The sequence below is a fragment of the Hyla sarda genome, chromosome 1 (assembly GCF_029499605.1).
Source record: "Hyla sarda isolate aHylSar1 chromosome 1, aHylSar1.hap1, whole genome shotgun sequence".
Taxonomy (NCBI): Eukaryota; Metazoa; Chordata; class Amphibia; order Anura; family Hylidae; genus Hyla; species Hyla sarda.
Window position 1 is genome coordinate 87,064,495 of NC_079189.1, and position 24,627 is coordinate 87,089,121.

At 42.1% G+C, this 24,627-nt stretch overlaps 1 protein-coding gene across 2 annotated transcripts in view; it reads right to left on the reverse strand.

Annotated features, from left to right (window-relative positions):
* Positions 1-2,820: 2,820 nt before the first annotated feature.
* Positions 2,821-24,627, reverse strand: part of GUF1 (GTP binding elongation factor GUF1) — a 36,288-nt gene continuing 14,481 nt past the window's right edge. For both annotated transcript variants that reach the window (XM_056557333.1, XM_056557343.1), the window contains 14 exons: positions 22,345-22,425; positions 20,868-20,945; positions 16,806-16,889; positions 16,288-16,352; positions 13,880-14,083; positions 11,199-11,338; positions 9,403-9,526; positions 8,705-8,837; positions 8,305-8,448; positions 7,932-8,065; positions 6,263-6,364; positions 5,663-5,782; positions 4,875-4,911; positions 2,821-3,154 (listed from right to left, as the gene is read on the reverse strand). In XM_056557333.1, the coding sequence (XP_056413308.1) occupies positions 3,017-3,154; positions 4,875-4,911; positions 5,663-5,782; positions 6,263-6,364; positions 7,932-8,065; positions 8,305-8,448; positions 8,705-8,837; positions 9,403-9,526; positions 11,199-11,338; positions 13,880-14,083; positions 16,288-16,352; positions 16,806-16,889; positions 20,868-20,945; positions 22,345-22,425 (1,584 nt within the window). In that variant the 3' untranslated portion in view covers positions 2,821-3,016. The remainder of the gene's footprint in view (positions 3,155-4,874; positions 4,912-5,662; positions 5,783-6,262; positions 6,365-7,931; positions 8,066-8,304; positions 8,449-8,704; positions 8,838-9,402; positions 9,527-11,198; positions 11,339-13,879; positions 14,084-16,287; positions 16,353-16,805; positions 16,890-20,867; positions 20,946-22,344; positions 22,426-24,627) is intronic.

Genomic DNA, 24,627 nt, shown 5'->3' on the forward strand with positions numbered 1-24,627 from the left:
ATGAGATGCCAGCCACTGTGCTCAGCTTATGACACCCGCAGGCACACGGTCCCCATAGCGGGGAATGAATGTAATGTCTGCCGCAGTGCTGAGATCCCCCGGCGGATGCACGGTCCCCCTAGAAGGGAATCAATTACATTACAGCAGCAGCACGAATAACATTGCAGCTGCAGCGCTTCGGCCATCACAGCAGGAGACATCCTCTTGCTGTGGTAGCCGAACTCACACTGAAGGGAACAGTGTTTGAGACAACATATTTGTGGTCATGTGACATGCACACCAATGGTAGGGGGCAGGTCTTAGTCCAGCACTGGAAAGTGCTGAGTCATGTAACACATTCCACGGCAAAACAAAAAATACTACGGTTTTAGGTCCAGTTACAGAACTGGATACAGGGAAAAAATGAGCCGACAGGAGTTACTGTTTGTCTCCAGTTGGCTCATCAAAGTAAATGGGTTTCAGCACTGATCTGGCTGTGGTACGGGAGCGCCTGGCTTTCCCATCCCCCAGCCTGATTCGGTAGCCGTAGGCTGCAATCATCATGTGAATGCAGCCTTAAAGAGTGAATACAGTCTTATCGCCCCTAAAATCTCTAAATCTGTGTTCCAAGCTTCAAAAGGAGTATTACCCCCTCTCATGAGGTAACAGCTGTACTCTGAACTACATTTCGTGTGCTTTTCAAAGACTGTATGCTGTTAACTGTTTGCACAAGTTCACGAGTGTGTCTGGCCGCTATATACCTCCATCAAAAGTATTCCATATCTGCACCCAGACCCTACACCCATAGGTGTACCCTGGGGTCATAGACTATTTATGCCAGTGAAGTTGCCCAGGGTCCAGCAATTACCCTCCAGCTACAGTGGCATTCATATTTTTACCTGGAGAACAACATCTACCTGCTGGCCCCTAAATACCATCTCTAACCTTTTGTGTAGGTCATGTGTAGTCATCAGGATATAATATGATTCATGGAAAGATGATGGTGTCATTGTAACTTCATTGCTATGAGGTCAAATAATTGTTCCGGTTTAGGTGGCATTGTGCTTATGTGAAGGTCATAGTGGGGTGCTGTTCTTATTCATATTTATGTCTCTATTGATTTTGCTAGATCTCTTTGTAGTGCCTGACACTGTAGATCACAAACTTCTCCTTAGTAGTCTGTGTTCCATTGGCCATAAGCAATCTCCTGGTTTTCTTTCTACCCCTCTGCTTGCTCCATGTGTGTTTTATTTCTGGCTTTACTTCTCCTCTTCCCCCTGCTGTTGGGGTTCCTCAGGGATCAGTCCTATCCCTCTTCTTTTTTTCTTTCTACACAGCCCCCGAGTAGTCTCCTTGAGCTCTTGGTCAGTAAACAGGCAGTGCACTCTCGAATACCTTAGCCAATAATAGACAGAACTGTGTGGCTACAAAGGAAGAAACAAAGTCACCCGTAACGCAGTCTCCCGTAACTCCGTCCGGTGAAACGGCATCCCACCTCCTGCCTCGGACCAATGGCTGTCAGTCGTCAGCCGCAACTTCATCCTCAGTCAGGTGAAACAGAGTCCCACCTCCACCCTCACACCAATCGCTGTCATCCTTCAGCCACAACTCCCTTGTGCAAAACGCCATCATGCCTCAGACGTATAGCAGAGCCGAAGCTGCACAGCATGTATAGCAGAGTCAAAACTGTGAAACTTGCACGTGTGTACTACAGACACTACATGTGCTACAGAGCCTGTATAGCAGAGTCGACACTGAATAGCGTGTACAGCAGAACCTGTATAGCAGAGAGCCGACACTGACTCAGCTCTGCTACACGGCAGGAAAGTTTTTCGTCGAGGGATGACGGAGTCTCGGATGTGAGACTTTAGGATAACAAAGGAGGGAGGAGGGAGTTGCGTCTGACGGAGATTGGCCCGAGGGAGGAGGCGGGACGCGGTTTCACCTGACGGAGGACGGAGTTACGGCTGACTATGTCCTAAAATGGACACAGATACCTATGAAATCTCCACAGTGTATTGGGCCCTTCTACTGTTTGTTCCCCCACTCCTAACAGAGTCCCAGTCTCCCTCAGACAGTCCATGGCATCTTCTCTGCATAAATTCCATCTTTGAAATCCTCACTCATTGGGTTAATGGAAGAGTTACCACTAGTGGAAGAGGTGCTGCCCCCTACAGTACCCATTCCACTCTTCACCAATTGCCTCCTACACTGTTCTTTGAAACATGACTGCATGCAAAAACAACCTATGCATTGAAGTGTACGGAGAATGCTGTAAACAGGGATTAGGGACAATTTGCATGGAGGTCCCAGAATCAATTTGGCTGGCTCCCTAGTCCAAAACTAAGATAGGATAATCTCTTTTCAGGATAGATGTATCAAAAAGGGAGGTTGACCTGGCACTAGTCACAGCACTATTCGCTGAAGGAATGCTCACCTGTCGGCAAACAGGGAGCAAAGGCAGCCAATGTCTGTGTGTCTCTCCGTGTGGTGCTACTCGATTTCAACGACGCAGTTCAAACAATGTTCTTTTAAGGCAGAAAATATATTTGGAGCACTCACCTCGGACACGGATTGTCATTCAGAATATTCTTTATTCATGGTACAAAGACATGTGCGTGGCAGGGAGATAGCGGGATGGTGCACAAGCGCGATAACGGACCGTCGCCCACCGGCCGAACCCACCCGCTCCTGCACCATCCCGCTATCTCCCTGCCACGCACATGTCTCTGTACCATGAATAAAGAATATTCTGAATGCCGTGTCCGAGGTGAGTGCTCCGAATATATTTTCTGCCTTAGAAGAACATTCTTTTCAGGATAGTTTTAATGATTAGTCACATTACTTTTCTACAAACATTTTATTATAAGAAATGTAGTCATATTGTATCAACAATATCATTTCATTACATATATACACTTCAGAAGTGACAGGTGCTGTATAGGAAAAAATACAGTTCTTCCAGGTTCAAAGTCATATTCAAATACTTGGTATTTATTAGGCCCAACAACATTACAACAACTAGGTGCTATGGAGGTCACTTGTCCGGCTGTCTTTTTAATACACTGATGAATGCATCTTTAGGCACTTCCACATTACCAATTTTTCTCATTTTTTTCTTCCCTTCAGCTTGTCTCTTAAGCAGCTTCATCTTCCTTGTGATATCACCACCATACTGCCAAAACATTAACAATACATATTGTCAATATATAAAGATTTAGGATAGGAATATTCTAGAAATACACCTCACTGGCCACTTTATAGGTACACCAGACAATCACATGGCAGCAACTCAATGCATTTAGTCATGTAGATGTGGTCAAGACAACTTGTTTAAATTCACACCAAGCATTAGAACAGGGAAGAAAGGAGATTTAAGTGACTGAATGTGGCATGGTTGTTGGTGCCAGACAGGCAGGTATGAGTATTTCAGAAACTGCTTATGTACTCGGATTTTCACGCACAACTCATAACAATAAAATATCCAGTTAGCGGCAGTTGTGCGGGTGAAAAAGCCTTGTTGGGGAGAACGGGCAGATGATACACATTACAACCAAGGTATGTAGAATACCTTCTCTGAACGCACAACACATTGAACCTTGAATCAAATGGGCTAAAGTAGAAAAAGACCTCACCGGGTGCCACTTCTGAGCTAAGAACAGGAAACTTCATTCTACGCCTCCTACTAAATCCAGTTGCAACATTCAGATAGCAGGGCAGCCCACTGGGGTATTGTTACTGACCATATCCATCGTGTACCCATTTTCTGATGCCTATTTCTAGCACGATAATGCACCATGTAACAAAGCTCTCATCATCTCAAACTGGTTTCATACAATGAGTTCCCTGTACTGCAATGGCCTCCACAGTCATCAATCTCAATCCAATAAAATCACCTTTTGGATTTGGTGTAACACAAGGTACTTATCATTGATGTATTGCCTACAAATCTGCAGAAACTGTGTGATGCCATATCCATATGTTTCCAGCCCCTTGCATAATGTTTGCTACAAAGAATGGTGGCAGTTAAAAGGCAAAAGAGGGTTCAACCCAGTAGAAGTAGTGCTCACCGAGTAGTAGAAGTAATGCTAACTGAGATTTTCCTAAATCATTAATTTTGGCAGAAATGACTTAAAGAAGATCTATAATGGGGAAAAACGTATCCCCTATACAAAGGATAGAGGGTAAGTTTTAGATTGCGGGGGGTCCGGCGACTGGGACCCCCCGCAATGTCCTGTATGGGTCCCTTGTTCCCTCTATGGGAGAGCTGTGTGCTATCTTCAGCTCTCCCATAGATATATATGCAGGGGGCGTTTTGGTTGTCACAACGTGAGGCTCCCGGGGAGAGCAGAGGCCCCGTACAAGAGATGGTGGCGGGTCCCAGCTGTTAGACCCTCTGCGATCTAAAACTTATCCCCTATCCTTTGTATAGGGGATACGTTTTCCCCCCATGATACTACTTTAATAAATTCTCCCCAAAAATGTGTTGGCATTACATAGTTAAAAAGTAAGAATTATATTCTTCAGGCACCCTTTACTGGCATATGTGCTATACCAGCATACTAACTTTTCTAAAGTTTTCCAATAACACATGCCAGAATCACTTTTCCCTTTAGCTCCACTAAAATGCATAAAGGTGACGTGTTTTTATTTTGTATCGACTAGAATTCTTCAAAAACACAAAAGGTGTTAAATCTAAAAGTTTAAGCAGAGAAACTGTTTGACAAGTTAATGTATTCTACAATGCTGCCACACAAGGATTTAATATTTTATAACCCCAGAGACATTGATCTTCCAACTGAGCTGTAAATTACAGTGAAGACATAGTAAGCTTATCATGGTGTAAAAAGAAGAAATATAGATATGTATATATAATCTCAAACTCAAATACATACGCATTTTGCCAAGACATTCTTCCTGTAGGCTTTAACTCTGGAAAAGAAGAAACATAATATGAAAGCACACACACAAATTCATCCTGGTAGAGTGTAACCCAATGAATTAGGTTATGACCTGGAAATATAAGCCCCTCAGTTACAGTCTAGTGTGAAGACTTAATATTCTATTCAGCCATTATTGAGTGATTTCAAAAGGTAACAAGAAAAATAAGTTATTTCAGTGTCCTTAGGGGTCGTCACTTAAAGTTTCTTGCTCCCATCTCCTGTAATGTTCTGGTTATTGTAAGTCTAGGGGCTGCAACTCCACACAACTTTAGTGTGGCATTTTTATTTATTTTTTATTTTGTTTTTGGTTTTAGTATAGGCGTTTTTTTGGTGTTTTTAAACATGTAATTCAAGGAAATGTACAGAGGAATTGGGGAAAAAGGCCAGAATAAATGCCAATTTAAAATCCACATTGTGTCTATCGGACATGTTACAAAGTGCGCCCAGATGACTAAGCAAAGAGGTTTTGATTTATTTACCCTCTTGTAAAAGTGAAAGATCAAAAGGGGGGGGGGACCAATGACTTGGATTGTGAAAAAGTAGAAAGCCTCACCCGCATTTTTGATAAGTAACAACTTTCTCAGAAAAAAGGAAACTTTTGTGCATGCTTGACGTGCAGTGTTAATAAATAGAGATAAATGCATTTCCTCCATACTTTTCTTTACCACAATTTGTAAGGGAATCCACTAGTAAATGAGGGCCATTGTACAGTATGTATAAGTCAGTATGTCATTACTTACGTTTCTCGTGCAATTATCTTGCTACCGATGGCGGCCTGAACTGCTACCTCAAACAGTTGTCTTGGTATGGCATCCCGTAAGCGTTCACATATTGCTTTACCCACAGAGTATGCCTTTTCCCTAAATAAAATTGTTAGCTCATTAGTGATAGGGAACACATCATCTCCTGGTACCTGAGATTCATACATCCCCAAACTTTAAACTCTAGTCCATTATAAAGTGCTTCTCCCCTACAGTCACCCATAGGTAGAAACCCTTAAGCAGTTCCCATCTGCCAAGTTGTTAGAAATTCTACTTAGCTGCTTCCAACCTATATAGACATAGATGTCATCACACAGCTTTCCCATGCTCCTGAATGGTAATTATCATAGTTGTTCAGTTATGGAAGTAGATGGCATGCCAATAATTAATAGGCTGATTCCGGACTAGAAAAGCCGTATTCATGCGCTAACAAAGAACAGCCTTCTAAATCAAGCAGTCATCTCCCATGTGATCTCTGTTCTGGAGGTTATACACAATTCACTTATTACATACTGTATGTGATCCTCCATGTTATTTTCAGATACTCTATTCAGTTATTTTACCGATCACAGCACTTACTTATGTGCAATAGTCACTAATTCTTCCACCAGACGACCGTTCAGTAAAATATCCATTTTCACCAGATCAGCGGGCTGGTATCCTGCATCTTCATAGTCGAAGCTATAGAATAATAATATTTCAATGGTGTCATCCAGTGTAAATCCATTGCTCTTCTACAATAAAATACTGTAGATGGCATCATAGGTAAATGTAGAGACAAGAAAGTAAAGGAATATCAGAGGACTGTGGAAATGGAACAGACCCAAAGACACACTAATATAGATATATATATATATATATATATATATATATATATATATATATATATATATATATATATATATATATATATATATATATATATATATATATATATATATATCTCCAGCGCCCAAAACTGGTAGTCCGGGGCGTCGGGCAATAGAAATTCCACATCCCTGTGTATATATATATATATGGATATATATAGGAATGTGGAATTTCTATCGCCCGACGCCCCGGACTAGCAGTTTTGGGCACCGGGCAGGTGAATTTGTCCGGCCCTTAGCCCGGCTTCGGGCAAGCAGGGCCGGACCTGACAAGTGCGGCGATCTGCAGTCTGTATGGAGCGGCTCCTGACTCCTGCCCGCTCCATACTCTGCAGCCTGTGTCCTCGGAAGCAGAGCAGGGGAGATGAGAAGCTGTGTACAGTATTTGTCTTCTCTCCCCTGCTCTGCAGACGTGCGGGGGGGGGGGGGGGGGGAGATGAGGGGGCGTGGCTTCTTTCTCCCCGTGCAGACCTGCATCCTCTGCCTTCACTCCCCGCACGTCTGCACGGGGAGATGCTTGCGGCGCTCACAGGGGAGTATGGAGCGGACTCGGGATTCCTGCCCGCTCCATACTCTGCAGCCCCCGGCAGTTCTCAGTAGCCGGGGGCCGCCGCTAATAGCCAGCATGCGGCGATCGCCGCGGCTGGCTATTAACCCTTTAGATCGCCGCTGTCAAAGCTGACAGCGGCGTCTAAAGGGAGATGTGAATGCTCCCTGGTGGGCTAGTGGGGTGGATCGCCCCCCTGCAGCGTGATCGCGAGATCCATTATGGAGAAAAAAAAAAATGAATGTGTACCTGTCACTTTAAGAAACCTTGACATCAACAGTTTTGATTGGTGGGGGTCTGGGTGTTCAGACATACACCAAATCAGTAGAACAAGCAGGGCGAGCACAGTGTGCAGAGAAACTGTACTTAACAAGTTCTTCTATTGGCTTTATCTAACGATAGGTGAGGGTCTGAACCCAGACCTACAACATTCATAGCTTTTTAAATTGACAGAGTCCAATAAAGTGAAAGGATCCACCCATAGAGGGACCTGTTGAATGGAACATGTATAATGTAAACAAAGACTGAGAATCCCCCCCTTTCCATTCAGCAGTTTTCAGTAAGATTTTAGTTCTTTTGACTGCGGTCCTGCTCAGTGTTACACAGATAGATGTCAGTCAATAAGCAGGACTGCCCACTTGACTGTTCACAAGATTGCACTGATAATTCCCTAATAACGAATAAATGACAAATTATCCTGGAACTTATCCTATAAAACTCTATATCAATTTGCTCAGTTCCGCCTGGTCTATAAGATAATGTTTGCAGTTTGGACTGCATTTTCAATGTGACAAAGTCCTTCTGGAAGCCAACAAGTCTGTGTACAACTGACCTGGCATATCCAGAAGATAAGGATTTTAAAGTGTCGTAAAAATCCACCACAACTTCGTTCAGAGGGAACAGATACTTCATCATGATCCTGTGTTCATCTATGTAGAGAAAGCTCTTCTGCTCCGCTCGGCGGGTCTGGGGAAACAAGCATTCAGGTTGACTGTACTGTGCTGAGGCTCTGTTCTCATCATGGCTTCTGCTCCTCATATATCAACTTATGAAATTCTACCGACTGCACGGTGCAGCAGAATGGCGCAATGGAATTTTAAAGTGGAATTTTTTCCACTGGATTTCGCCATGTGGGGCAAATGGGGCCTTACAATTCTTATGTAATATCCCAACAGGACATTGTGGGGTCTTCAGTGGTTACTGACCTGGCACAGAGACATGATCTTCCCAAGATATTCATCTGGTGAAATAATTGTGCCCAGTATCATAGGTTCCAGATACTCCTTCGCTACAGATCTGTCAGGAAATTCAGATGGATTCACAATGGTGATCACTTCTTCTCCATGCTCCTGTGTAAATATTAGAAAAACAGAAGCGAACTGGAAGGAATTGTGTAAAATGAAAACTCAACATCCCAGCTTCCAAATTATAGCACACATTTTCCTGCTTCATGAAAGCACTAAAAACATAAGTCAGTCATATGTCATGCCATATGAAACGGCGTGGCCCACAATAAAGCAACAATGCGGTAATATTGTATACAAGTCATGTGTGTGAGGCCTTACTTAACAGATGACAAGAGATTATGTAAACCTCACAATTTACCTTGATCAGCTTTGGAGAAGACAGCACAGCTTTGTATGGGACTGTAGGGGACGTCACTATGAGAGATGCATTGTACTCTTGCTCCAGTCTCTGGTTAAAAACCTCCATGTGTAACATCCCCAGGAAGCCCAACCTGTAAAAACATTATTATTGGTTATTCCTTAACTTTAAAAAAACATGGAAGAAAAACAAGAAGGTAAAATGCTCTGGACTTAATAGGGATCTACTATATTTATCCTCCTGAAGAAGCTGTGGATGCAGCAAAACATGTTGAGGGGTGTATAGTTGTGTTTTTAACATTTATTTTTTGCTGTGCCTAGATGTCAGAGGTCTGCTGCCTCATCATACAGATATAATATATTTGAGCATTAGTGATGCTAACCTGATCTTCCACATGACAAAGTGATACTGAGGTTTTTAATTCGTATTATTTCACCTCATTATTTGGACATTTTTCTAAGCCATATCAAATGTTCTTTGTTTACAAGGTTTAGGCCTTGGGGCAGTGAGTTCATTTTGGCATAGTTAGGTAGGCATAGTGGTCTGGGTTCATGAGGTAGGGCTGTGCCCATGTGATGAAATTATGACAGCGTGTTGCAGCATTTCTACCTGCATAAAGGTTAGTGTTTGAGATGAAATACCTAATACATAACCCAAAAACTATGAAGCAATGGAAACAATGCTAATAGCAGACGCACCTCCAGCCCGCACCGAGCGCTGAACTGCTGTCCCGGGTGACAGACACGCTGGAATCATTCAACGTCAGCTTTTCCAGGGCACTTTTTAAGTTGCTGTATTCAGACTGGTCAACTGGGAACATCCCTGGAAAAAAAATAAAAACAAAAATCAAAGAAACTGTTAACGTGAATTGTTTAGGCTTTTCTTATGCAAAGGAGTATCAAGAAACATCACTGCGCCACAAGGAAAACAAACATCAAAGACCAAATGAGAAGAGACATCACATGCATTATTTATCACCACGGCGTGGTGTTATCAAACCCATCGCTTCAGCACTCCCTAAATTCCTGACAATGTGGCAAAAACCCTGTCAACGTGTCATGGTTGGAAGCAGACTAGTTCTTGTCTAAAGTGCAACTGCTTCCTCACATCTCTGCTCCTGTACAATACATCATGGCTGCAGAACAAACAGGATACTTCTCATTTCTCTAACACTTCAGGCATGCTCCTCCAAATATACTGAACAATACACAGGGGAAAATGGAATGTTCAGCTGTTTAAGAATATTTTAAGTCCTGAATTACCTTTATTTCTACATATTTAAAGGGTTTGCTGCAATACATATACAGTGCTGTACAATACACATCTCTTGTAGGCTGGAATGAGAAGTCATATTTCCCCTACATGTCTTAGATAAGTTACTTAAACGCAACCGAGTAAGGTACTCTCTCCATGTGTCACAGTCAGTTGTGTCCCCTTACCTCTCTGTGTCGCAGTCATTAGTGTCGCCTTTCCTCTCCCTGTGTCACAGTAATAAGTGTTCCCTTCTCCTTCTGTCTCAGTAATTTGTGTCCCCTCATCTCTCCTTGTGTCACGGTCATTAGTGTATCCTCATATCTTCTTTTGTCATTCATTAGTGTCCTCCTAGCTCTCCCTGTTTCACAGTCATTAGTGCCCCCCTCATCTCTCCCTTTGCCACAGTTCATTAGTGTCCCCACATCTCTCATTGTGTCACAGTCATAAGTGTCCCCTCATCTCTCGCTAAGTTAAGTCATAGTTATTAGTTTCCCCTCGTATCTCCCCGAGTGACAGTTTTTAGTGTCCCCTCATCTTTCCTGGTGTCACAGTCATTAGTGTCCCCTCAACCATCCCTGTGTCAGTGGTTAGTGTCCCCTCATCTCTCCTTGTGCCATGGTCATTAGTGTCCCCACATCTCCCTTTGTGCGTCACAGTCAGTGTTCCCTTATCTCTACTTATGTCACAGTCATTACTGTCACCTTATGTCTCCCTGTGTGTCACAGTCATTAGTGTCCCCCCTCATCTCTCCCTGCGTCACAGGTGTAAGTGTCCCCTCATCTTTTTCTGTGTCAGGATCCTTAGTGTCCTTATCTCTCCCTGCGTGTCACTGTTAATAGTTTCCTCTCATCTCTCCCTGTGTGTTACAGTCATTAGTTTCCTCTAATCCCTTCCTGATTTTGGAGGAGTATGTGAGAATGTTTTCCCATTCATCCAGAAGAGCATGTCTGAGGTTCCACACAGGTTTACAATAAGAGGCCCTGGCTAGCGGTTGTGTTTAAGTTCACTCCAAAGGCAGGGCTTGACAAATCTTGGGCACCAGGTTGCCATATCGGCTAAGAATTTTGATGTGGGGCCTAGGTTTTTATCAACCCTTTCAAATAGATTGTGATACCCAGGGAGACCTAAGGGGACACTAATGACTGACACAGAGGGAGAGATGAGGGGACACTAATGACTGACATACAGGGAGAAATGAGGGTACAGCAATGACTTGGATACAAAGGTACATTCAACTCACCTGCAAATACCATGGGCTTTGCAGGCTTAAAGCCAGGCAGAGGCTCCACAGGCTGCTTCAACAAATGTAGTGTGTCTCCTATCTGTGCTTCCTGTACGTCTTTCATTCCAGCAACTAGGTACCCCACCTGCCCTGCACACCTGTAAAAAAAAAAAAAAAAAAAAAAAAAAATATATACATATATAACCACATCCAGTTTCATACATACCATAGAAATAGGTGAGACAACTTTTAGGACACTGCTTATCCTCTTGCCCTGATAAGTCACTACACACATTTACTACAGTCACAAGAGAGAGAGAAGACTTCATGCATATATATATTGGCCCAGATTTATTATGAATGTTGGTTTATTTTCCCTATATGCATTTTATCTGACTGTTTGTTTTCTTTTCACCAGATTTACTAATTTGATGCACCGTTGGTGCTTCATGCTCCAATTTGGTTTAAACAACCATTGACAGAAAAAATTACAATACAAAAAATCCTATGCAGTACATATGAGGGCAAACCCAAAGGAACAGGACCCAGCTCTGCGGTAGACGGCACGCGCTCCTCACTGATAGAGTTGAGGTCCCATTCTGGAGATCGCGGGGTCTCCGAGCGGTCGGACCCCCAACAATCAGCTACTTATCCCCTATCCTGTGGAAAGGGGATAAGTTAATTTTGGCTTTGGAGTTCTCCTTTTAAGTGTCACAGTTTGGTAAAGTTTTGGCACACGAAAACATACACCATTACTGTCGCAATAGCCGAAACTAAACTGTCGGGATGGGAATAGTTAACCTGGGCCATTGTAGTTAGCAACACAATTCCAAACTATGAGCAGATTATCCAGCACTGTGGATGTAAAAATGACATGGTGGCCATATGGACAATTCAAATATGTGACAGTACAAATAGGTTTATTGAAAAATATTCCCAAACTTAGCCGAGCAAAGTACCAAGACCACCACCTTAGACCCAAACCGGTCTTACTGGTCTTACTAGACTTCTACTGCTCATGTGGTGATCACACAAGTGGGCGGCTTATTACAAGAGAGCTCTGATAACTGTATTGTAATAAGCCATGCACTTACATGTCCATTACATGTGTGTCCATCCAAGCTGTAGACTTCTAGCTGATGCCAAACTACATCTCCCAGCATGCCCGGACAGCCGCTGGCTGTCCGGGCATGCTGAGAGTTATAGTTCTGCAACAGATGGAGGTCCACAGTTTGAAGTTGTACGATTTAGACACCACTAGAAATGACTGCCTTTTACAAGAATCATTGACAGCAGCTTCACTACAGGATTTAAAGGGGACTGGAGCGCCATCTAGTGGTATTAAAGTAAATTTTGTCAAATTGTGATGTAAACCTACACAAGGTTTCGCACATAACATTAGGGCAGCTTCATTTTAAAAATGCTGTTAAGTTCTAGACACCAGTTCATAGAAAGGATGATTAGGACATGAAAAAAAAGTACAAAGAAGTGCAACTAAGCTAAGGCTGGGTTTACATCACGTTTTTTACCAATACGGGACCGCATACGGCTGGGGGGAGCTACTACCTAGCGCTCCCGTATCCCTGCCGTATGCCGCCTGTATGTAATTCATATCAATAGAAACATAGTATGTGTCAGCAGATAAGAACCATTTGGCCCATCTAGTCTGCCCAATAATTGAATCCTACCAATAGTCCCTGGCCCTATCTTATATGAAGGTTAGCCTTATGCCTATCCCATGCATGTTTACACTCCACTGTATTTGCAGCGACCACTTCTGCAGGAAGGCTATTCCATGCATCCACTACTCTCTCAGTAAAGTAATACTTCCTGATGTTAGTTTTAAATTAGAGGGGCAAAGATTTAAAACTATGTCCTCTTGTGGTAGTTTTTCTTCTTTTAAATCTCCTCTCCTCCTTTACCATGTTGATTCCCTTTATGTATTTAAAAGTCTCTATCATATCCCCTCTGTCTCTTCTTTCTTCCAAGCTATACATGTTAAGGTCCTTTAGCCTTTCCTGGTAAGTTTTATCCTGCAATCCATGTACTAGTTTAGTATCTTCTCTGAACTCTCTCTAGAGTATCTATATCCTTCTGGAGATATGGGGGGAGATTTATCAAAACCTGTGCAGAGGAAGAGTGGTGCAGTTGCCTATAGCAACCAATCAGATTACTTCTTTCATTTTCCACAGGCCTCTAAAGAGACCTGTGGAAAATGAAAGATGCAATCTGATTGGTTGCTATGGGCAACTGCACCACTCTTTCTCTGCACAGGTTTTGATAAATCTCCCCCATGGCCTTCAGTATTGCGCACAATAATGAGCCGACCGGAGTGAAACGCTGACTCCGGTCGGCTCATTTTTGCCCCGTATGCGGTTTTCCCACCGCATCTAAAACCGTAGTCGACCACGGTTTGAGGTCTGGTGGAAAACCGCATACGGGGCAAAAATGAGCCGACAGGAGTCAGCGTTTCACACCTGTCAGCTCATTGAAATGAATTACATAGGGGCGGCATACGGCAGGGATACGGGAGCGCAAGGTTTTAGCTCCCCCCCAGCCGTATGCGGTCCCGTATTGGTAAAAACGTGATGTGAACCCAGCCTGATAATGGATTGAAGGACCTAACTTATGAGGAAAGAATTGCATGCTGCACCCTTTTAAAGAGCAAGTTAGACATAAGGAAAATTGACAAAACTTACAGTTTTTCAGCAGGTACTTCATCAGGGGTCAGTATGCCAACCTCATTGACTTCATAGCACTTGCCAGAGTGAGCAGACACTATTTTATTGCCTTTACACACTTCCCCTCCAAACAGGGCAACACTGGCGATCACACCTCGGTACTGGTCAAACATGGAGTCAAACAGCAGGGCTTTCAGGGGGCGTCCCTTTTCTACTGCAGGACTGGAACACAAACAAAAGGCATCCTGTTAATAGGAGACCTATCCACAAAAAGTGGACACAATTACATGCACATAAAGTTTAGTACTTGTCTGAAGAAAACATATCACAACAGATAGACACAGTGCTGCATCTTTAAAGAGTTTTCAAGGGCTGATGGCCTACCCTAAGATCTGATCGGTGGTGGTCCAACAACCAACACCCCACCACTGTCTACCAAAGCTGCAGTTCTCACATACACTGTAAGATGAAATGGAAGCAGAAGGCTTTGTACATTGTATAGTGATTGAGAGCTAATCCTGCACGGCCACTACACAATGCTGTAGTCTCTTTTAACCGGTGCTGTGGTTCTGTGTCCAATCCCTACTGAGAAGATATTGACCGTTTATCCTGAGAATAGGCCATTAATCATGAAGCCCCAGAAAATACCTTAAAGCATTACTGTGAAAAGTTAAGATCGTTCAGGGCCTGTGCGGTCATTAGTTATAGATGAGTGCAGTAATGCACTTCACTCCCCAGCTCACTCAATATAGTACAGTGGTCCCTCAAGTTGCAATATTAATTGGTTCCAAGTGGACCATTGTATGTTGAAATCATTGTATGTTGAGACCATAACTCTATGGAAACCTGGTAATTGGTTCTAAAGCCCCCAAAATGTCCCAAAATAGTAAAAAGTGAGGATTAAATATAGATAAGTAGATAAGTAATACAAATAAAGCAAGTCCTTACATATAAAAAGTAAGAAAGATCTGCTGGAAGCTGTAAATCACTGTCTATGTAGAGGACAGGAGCTTCTTCAGGGTCCTGTACAGTACACACAATGTCCTAAAAAGTAAAATGGAGCTGCCTCATCTGGTGCCCAAAGGAGAAGCTATCCCTGGCACAGGTAAAGAGTTGTACAGAATATGTAATACCTCCCTGTACTGTTGGTGGGCACTACCAGCCAGCCAGTCAGTGCATGCACTTCAGGAATAGAGGGGTTTTACCAGTAAATATGTCCACTCCGATTGGTCAGATCTATCAGCCATTGACACATTCTGCAGATCTGGACTGTCGGTACATTGTATGTTGAGTCTGGTTTCAAGTTACAATGGTTCAGAAGAGACGATTGTATGTTGAAACTATTGTATGTTGAGGGATCACTATACTTATTAAGAATTAATCAGAAATTTCTAAATACAACTGATCGCTAAGTTTCCCATCTGCAAACTAAAATGGTAAAATGTAACTTATTAGGTGGCTAAAGGTTTAAAAAAAACTCAACCCATTGGTCTCAACAGTATAAACAGAGACAAAATAATATTAAAGCATGCAGCTGCATGCAATACAATTGTGTATCTAGGTACAGTGGCTGCAGTACACAGTAACCAAGTGCAAGTACAAGACCTAATGGGTTATTGTTAAAAACCTAACACATCACTCCCCAGCTTGTCACACAGTCCAACACATTACAGGATACTGATCTGAAAAAGGGGGTGCCTCCCCCGAAACTTGTTATCCTTGTTTTACTTTGTTTTATACAAGTTAAATAAACCTACTTGGTTTCATTATATCCTACTTTGTTGGATGGTTTTGAATTGCATCTTTGCAAGACAGCAGTACCTCTCCACTGGGTCATTTTCCTTCGCTTCCACATTTGCACAACCCATTACAAGAGACAGGCTCCATTATAGTCTACAAAGGCTATGTTCTGCACTTAGCGCAAGGCGGGGAGTAAAGCGCTTGGAGGGGGTGTCAGCACTGAGACCCTGTTCAATCTTATCTATTGACTTCTTAGTGCTTTAAAGAGTTACTGTCATTATGAAAAAAAAAAAACTTTTGACATGTTGCTCACACATCTAAAATGAGACCTGCTGAGATTGCAACAAACAGGGAAGTAAGCAACAGCGCACCGCTCACTCCCCGTCCAGCTAGTAGAGCTACAGAGAAGAAAGTAAGATAGGATCTGCCGGCCAATGAGTGAGTAGCATTGTCACTCACTTTCCTGGCTGATAACTAGTGATCACAGTGAGAGTGAGATCTGGTGTGATCAAATCTTTTCAGATGTGTGGGCAACATGTCAAAAGTTTTTTTTTTATAATGACAGTAATGCATTAAAGCACAGACATATCAATTTTTTTTATTAGAACAGTAACCCTTTAAACACCATTTGGTATGAAATCTATGAAAAAAGCAGATCTCATAAAGCCACAGAAGTCCATACTCACGGTGGAAGCCTTCGGACAACTTCTTGAAGTACTCTCTCCACATTTGTTCCAAACTTTGCTGAGATCTATTAGTAAAAGAATGACTATTACCTAAATACAGAACCAATTACCAACACACAGAAGCTGGAGCTTGTCACAATCTAGTATGTATGCAAGTCTTCAGAACAGCTTTGAAGTATGACAACTAGGTGATCCAAAAATAACTCGGAAAAGTGACAAAGAACCAATTCCCCATGCTGATTTTGCATTATAAAAGTCTATGGAACTTGTCTACTGTAGTCAGACTTAGCTGAGAGAGAAGCGCACAGCAGCACACTTCTCCCATATATCTAGAGATTGTGCGATCTCAGCACTTTAACAGAACTTTTCTTTCCACACAAAGCATTTTATAGAACTTCAGACCCCCTTCCATGCTCAATTCTCTGTATCAGCGCAGTATAAGGCACTTAAAGCAGGCAAGGCACACATAGATGCCTAGAGTAAATAAACCAACACATTTAGATATAAGCCATACATACTCTAATGCAGTCACTAGCAGGAATGTCAAACATCTTTTCAATTTGTTTCTCCACTCTCTCTGGGTCGGCATTCTTCAAGTCAATCTAAAAGTAAAATAAATGATTTGTATATGCAAACCAACATCTAGATTAAAAGCCATAATAAATAAGGAAGGCTATGTTCACATGTCACAGATTATTATTATTTTTTTTTTTTTTACATGGGCATGAAATCTGCGTTGTGGAAACCTGTCACTTCGTTGCAGGCTCAGGCATGTTTAAAACCTTGCTCAAATCCAATGTAAGTTGCAAGTATATGTGAGAAATCTGAGCATATACAATTTTTTGCTGTGGATTCTGAATAGAAAAATGTGCTAACATACCCTAAGGGCTCTGTATTAGGCATTAACAACAGATACACAACTGTCAATGCCCTATAGCATATCTGTTGTCTCAGGTAACATTTCAGGATAAGCTGTTATGTGAGAAGAAGAGTACCAGCACTATTTCTAGCCATTATATAACCTGTATGGAGGGCCGAAAAAAGCAGTACTGTGTAGTGTAAGCTGTAAATCCATCTCTGGGGTGAGATGTATCACTCACTACAAGCTGCTGAAGCCTCTCCCACAGTATCTGTCTGACTCTAGCCACTCCCCCTACTTCCGTTTCCCTGCTCCATAGATTTTTATCAATGGCTGTAACCTAATATTACAGTAGTCTGATCCATCTTGAGACCGATAAGAGCAATTTTTGCAAGTGGATGAGAAATTTAGGTAGGGGAGAAGAGCAAAAAAGTAACCAGATAAAAGCATATTATAAAAAAATAAAAAATAAATTAACTATTAACTATTCCCTTATTAATCGCAAAATACAATACTTAATAGCTTACTACAATAATAGTACATTACATTAACTATCTATAATTACTAAATACATGCAAAGTACATACAGGAGCAGGGACTCATGTCAAAGACAAGTGTCCCTCTTTCTGTACATAGCGTTGAATGCAAATTATGCTAATAGCATAGCACTCTGAGAAATATTGTAGTGCATCACCAATCATAATGGCAGTGGCTTCATCTGAAAACTAATAAGGGACAATTCTGACATGGCCTTAGGGCTTTAGTTTTGCCATGGTAGCTCATCAGCTCATTGTGATCTTGTCTGCTGTGCTGACTGACTGAGGAAACCTGTCACCATTGACTGCGGCATCTAAGGGGTTCAGTCAGACTCAAAACAGGCAGGATTACATATTCAGCCGATACCCACTGTTAATTGTAGGGGTTCAGCTCCTGTACCTATCGCATTGCATTGCCTATACGTACTGCTATGTCCTATTGTGATATGAGACAAATTAATAAGGATGTAACAGTATGTCCAAATGCAGGAATGGGATAAAGGGTGGCAGTACCTAAAAAGGGGTATTCCTGTGAAAAATATTTTTTTTTTCATATCAACTGGCTCCAGAAAGTTAAATCTTAATCCTTCCAGTAGTTATCAGCTGCTGAAGTGGAGTTGTTCTTTTCTGTCTGACAACAGTGCTCTCTGCTGACACCTCTGTCAGTCTCGGAAACTGCCCAGAGTAGGAGCAAATCCCCATAGCAAACGTCTCCTGCTCTGGACAGACAGAGGTGTCAGCAGAGAGCACTGTTGTCAGACAGAAAAGAACAACTCAACTTCAGCAGCTGATAAGTACTGGAAGGATTAAGATTTTTAATAGAAGAAATTTACAAATCTATTTAACTTTCTGGAGCCAGTTGATATGAAATAAAAGAAAATGTTTTTTTACTGGATAACCCCTTTAATGTCTCCTATTGTGTCTGATATTGAAATGAATGGAGTGTGCAGCCTATAAAGTGGAGGAAGCTACAGCAAAGAGAAAATACACTGCTCAAAAAAAATAAAGGGAACACTTAAACAGCACAATGTAACTCCAAGTCAATCACACTTCTGTGAAATCACACTGTCCACTCAGGAAGGAACACTGACAATCAATTTCACATGCTGTTGTGCAAATGGAACAGAAAACAGGTGGAAATTATAGGCAATTAGCAAGACACCCCCAATAAAAGAGGGGTTCTGCAGGTGGTGACCACAGACCACTTCTCAGTTCCCATGCTTCCTGGCTGATGTTTTGGTCACTTTTGAATGCTGGCGGTGCTTTCACTCTAGTGGTAGCATGAGACGGAGTCTACAACCCACACAAGTGGCTCAGGTAGTACAGGTCATCCAGGATGGCACATCAATGCGAGCTGGGGCAAGAAGGTTTGCTGTGTCTGCCAGCGTAGTGTCCAGAGCATGAACACGCTACCAGGAGACAGGCCAGTACATCAGGAGACGTGGAGGAGGCCGTAGGAGGGCAACAACCCCGCAGCAGGACTGCTACCTCCACCTTTGTGCAAGGAGGAGCAGGAGGAGCACTGCCAGAGCCCTGCAAAATTACCTCCAGCAGGCCACAAATGTGCATGTGTCCACTCAGACAGTCAGAAACAGGCTCCATGAGGGTGGTATGAGGGCCCAATGTCCACAGGTGGGGGTTGGGCTTACAGCCAAACACCGTGCAGGACATTTGGCATTTGCCAGGGAACACCAAATGGCAAATTCGCCACTGGCGCCCTGTGCTCTTCGCAGATGAAAGCGGATTTGTGAAACAAGAAAAAAGGCTAAATGCCACAATGGATGCACACCCAAAAGTCAATGTGTAGAAAATGATCAATTTATTTATTAACACCATGTATCTATACTAAACAAAGACACAGTAAAAACATTTAAAAAGCTACAAAGAGCTGCACTACATCAGTGGGACCTGTAAGGATCACCACTGGACATGGGTGAAACATGCAGGGGTTCCCCCTACCCTGACCGTACCAGGTGGCCTGGAAAATACAGTGTATACACCAAAAATCTAAATACACAGCTTAATGCAATGGCAACGTGATAGAACACAATATCAGCATTAATAGCATGAAATAAAGCACAAAGGAAGGTGCCAAAACTTGCAATAAAAGCAATATATGTTAAAAATAAATGCAGCAAAAAATAATAGAGATCACCACAATATGCCGGCCACAGACAGAGGAAAGGGGAAAAGAAAACAGTGACTCAGTCAGCCCATGTCCGCAGGAACAAACCCCACGCGTTCAGTCACTGGATGTGACTTCCTCAGGGGTGTAGTGCAGCTCTTTGTAGCTTTTTAAATGTTTTACTGTGTCTTTGTTTGGTACAGATACATGGTGTTAATAAATAAATTGATAATTTTCTACACATTGACTTTTGGGTGTGCATCCATTGTGGCATTTAGCCTTTTTTCTTGTTTCCCATTCGTGCATTTCTTATGTCTGATAGCACCCTGCCATTAATTGATACATATCTGCTTGAGCCCCCCTTTCTTTTTGAGTTTCAGATGAAAGCAGGTTCACATTGAGCACATGTGATAGAGGTGACAGAGTCTGGAGACGCCGTGGAGAATGTTCTGCTGCCTGCAACATCCTCCCGCTTGACTGGTTTGGCGGTGGGTCAGCATTTCTTTGGGGGCCGTACAGTCCTCCATGTTCTTGGTAGAGGTAGCCTTACTACCCTTAGGTACAGAGATGAGATCCTCAGACCCCTTGTGAGACCATATGCTGGAGCGGTTGGGCCTGGGTTCCTCCCAATGCAAGACAATGCTAGACCTCATAAATTTGATTTCCATAGATAATTTTTGTGTGGTTTTGTTGTCAGCACATTCAACTATGTAAAGACAAAAGTATTTCATACAATTAGTTCATTCATTCAGATCTAGATTGTGATATCTTACTGTTCCCTTAATTTTTTGAGCAGTGTACTTGAAGTGACATACTGAGAGGCTTTAGGATGACTAGATGGACAATTTAACTGTGTGTAACTTGTCACCAGGAATGAAAATGAGAAAAAAATCCAAGCAGTGTGAATCCTTCTTAACTGGATGATGGCTTCGTGTAATGCCCAGCTAGCTCATTGAGTTATCTTTACTTGGAATAGGAGGAGAGCCGGCATTCTTTACTGCTTTATCTGCTGTGGGATTGAAGGAGTTTGATGGCGTGCTCAGATGTGTGAGCTCTTTACCTTGTTTATGACAGGAATAACTGAAAGCTGCGCTTCAAAGGCGAGGAAGAAGTTTGCCACAGTCTGTGCCTGAATGCCCTAGAGGGGTGGAATGACACACACAAATATTGAAACATCTAAATGCATTACAACATCAAACCTGGCGGTCCGATAAATGACTCGCCCTCCAGGGATTAAAATATTGTTATCCAGTAATTATTTAAAAGCAGCTTTACATTTATGTGATCACCAGACTGGAATATCAATGAAGGGGGAAAAAACTCAAGTCATGTCATCATTTACTGCTATTTGATCTCCTATTGGAAAGGATTTCTTTTACAATAACATCACTGATTAACTACGCACCATGTCCTATATTTCCGGCTCCTTATAGACTAGTGATATTGTATTGTTGAGCTCAATACTCAATGGGGATCACAGTCAGATTGTCCTATAACGCACACCAGCATTGGACTGGCCCACCAGGGAATTCTTTAGGGGTCCTGCCCTTCCTAATGCTATAATTTCTCCATGGGCCTGACCTGTCTTGTGCTGGCTGAATTATGTCTGACAACAGTTATCTAAGGCAAGTGTGTGTGTGTGTAAATACACTGTATGTGTGTAATGTGTATATACTGTATGTGTACATATACTATACTGTTTATGGTATTAACGGGCAGGAGATAACTAGATTTATCAGGACAGTCAGCAGCATTTTATCTGTACAGTATAGCGGTGCTGTTATGGCTTTGATTACAGTTGCGCTGAAGATGTTGTGACAAACAGCAATATTCTTCCCTTCCAAATGACTGACACCATGATGGAACCCCAAAAGGGCCCATTGTAAGTCACTGGGGTTTTCAAGCAATGGTACCATTCATTGTATGATGGATCTAGCATTGCATCATGGCTTCTGTAAAATAACGGAGGCCATGATAAAGATGTGTCCAATATATGTGTAGAGTTTAAATGTACATATTAATTACGCCAAACCTTTGTATGATTGGTAGATGGTCAACCAGAATCATTTTCATTAGTGGGTTCAGTGTACCCAAATCCAACAGTAACACACCAATGCTAGGGCCTGTTTCTTAGGATTATTTAAAGAGTACTTGTCTGCACACTAATTTTCCTCATGAGATAACAATTCTGGAGCAGATATTTTCAGTATTCTCTTGTTGTCTAATGAGTGGTGTTAAACTGTACAGTCAACCCTGCTCACAAGAGAAATGGTAATATTCAGTTGTCAATTCATTCTTACATTTATAGGAGGAGTAACAGGAACAACGTCATATAGATAAGTGATAGGAATAATGCAGCAGTGCTCAGTCCTAAGTGAAAAAACTGCATTTCAAATGGCACACATGTAATAAAGAAGTCTACAAGATAAATTTGGAAATATGAGGAGGCGAAAGCAAAAACAGCCCAGAGAAATCATTACATATAGAATTCACTTATAAAAGCAGTGAGCACTAGAATTTTTTTTTTTTTTAATTACCTCATTTGCGTCAACCACCAATAATACACCTTGGCAAGCAGAGAGGGACCTTGAAACTTCATAGCTAAAATCAACATGACCCTAGAAAAGAACAGAATAAAAAAACTGTTAGACCATTATGGAATGACTGGAATCATTCTACCCTACTATTTTTGCACAGTAGTAATACAAGACAAACCAGGCACTAAACAGCACTAAAGAGCTTCCAGTGTTGATGCACTCATACTTATCAACAGTCCAGATTTAGGTAGGACAACCCTGAAACTAGGACATCTACACAGAATAGAAAATCTAAAACATCCTATAGCCATGTATGTTATTAAATGGTCACTCCTACAGCTAAGGAGGAGCAATTTCAATAATAACTGTAGAAAGAAAAATAAGTAAGCATTTTTACAAAAAGGACATTTTTAAAAAGGGGTTGTCTCATGAAGGCAAGCCCCGTTCATTCGCCCTAGTAATATATAAATATATTTCCAAGATGGGCAGCACTCCATAAAAAAATAAAAATAAAAATAGATGCACACGGGTGCCAGCTGCCATATGGTTCTGGCCAGGGAACCCAATGTAGACAATCCAAGAATAGACAGCAGCAACTACAACACAGTGAAAAAAGTGATTGTCTTTATTCACACAATGTGATGCGACATTTTGGCAAGCCATTTTCAAGCCTTTTTTTCAAGGCTTGAAAAGGGTTTGGTGAGCAAGCCGAAGCGTTGCATCACATGAAGCATGAATAAAGACAATCACTTTTTTCACTGTATTGGAGTTGCTGCTGTCTAGTCTTGGAATATTATAATTATATATATATATATATATATATATATATATATATATATACACACATACACACATTACATACACACACACACACACACACACACACAACCATGATCTAATCTGTACCAGAGGCTCCCGTTCTGGTGGACTTGATCCGCCCTGGCTTAATGACAATAAAAATGCTACATTTCCCCTGTATAAGCCACTGCCTGGCTAGCCATGGCTTCCCTAGCAAAAAACAACTGTGCCAGCTGTGAGACCCCGGGCTCTTTCAGAATCTTAATAACCTTCTATGGTCTCATATTCTAAAGATGTAAAAGATTGTTAGCCCACAGATGGCAGTGCTCAGACTTCTATCCAGCTCATACGTCAACTTGCCCTTTTTATAGTGGTTGTACTTTTCATTGTTTATTAGGATATGAAGTCAGAATTATTTGTTGGTATTATATCCATGATTGTATCGAGACGTTGGCTGAAAACAAGATTTTGTGAGTAAAAAATTTAAAAAAAAATGTCCTTGCTTACTTCATTCGGGATCACAGGAGACCGTGAGTATAGGTTGCTGCCACTAGGAGGTGACACTAAGCAAAGATAAAGTGTTAGCTCCTCTCACATAGGCTACACCCCTCCTCCAGACACTGAGCTAATTCAGTTTGTACAAGGGGCAGTAGGGGCAACAGGAGAAGCAAACACCAAAAGTAAAGAAAGCCATAAGAAACTAGAGAAAAAAAAAAGATCAGAAAATTCCTAGAAATTGACAAAATAACTAGGTGGGAGCTGTGTTCCCTAATGAACTTGACAAGAAAAGGATTTTACAGTGAGTATTCGGAAAATCCACTTTTCTCGTTCAGGTCGTTGAAGACCATGGGATGTCCTAAAGCAGCCCCCAAGGGAGGGAAGCAAAAATTACAAAGGACAACCAAGCAGCAAAGCCACTGCTACCTGCAGGAGCTCGCAGCCTGGAAAATAAAAAACCATACAGGGATGCTACAATGTGTCCCATAAAAGTTAAGAAGAAGCTGATCCTGCAGAGAGTGGCCCGATATTCTGAGCAGCAAAAAGCCACACTGTGAAAAAAGGGGATAATTGGCACAGAAGGACTACCCCTCCTGGAAGAAAGTGACATTGTAAAGCCACGTACATGACTGAAACAGTCTAATAGAAGAGGACAGAACATCTCCATAAAACCCCCACAAGGGAAGTGGAAGCATACAGAGGACGCATCCTTGATACCAGAGTAGACCTCACAGTGAAACCACCAAGAAGAAGGCAAAAACAGGCTGAACGCATAAGAGGGAACCTTGCCTAACAAGACACCTGGAAAACCAAAAGGCATAGCAAAAGCAAGAAGGCTGTATAGCAGAGGAGGGTAGCCTGCTTAGGGCAAATACTCCACAGATGTAAGGGAGTGAGTAGACCATCTGCATAGCACAGACAGAGCGGTAGTAGCAGAGGAAAGACACCAGTGTTGGAAACAACCGGTCATCTGTACATCAGAAGGTA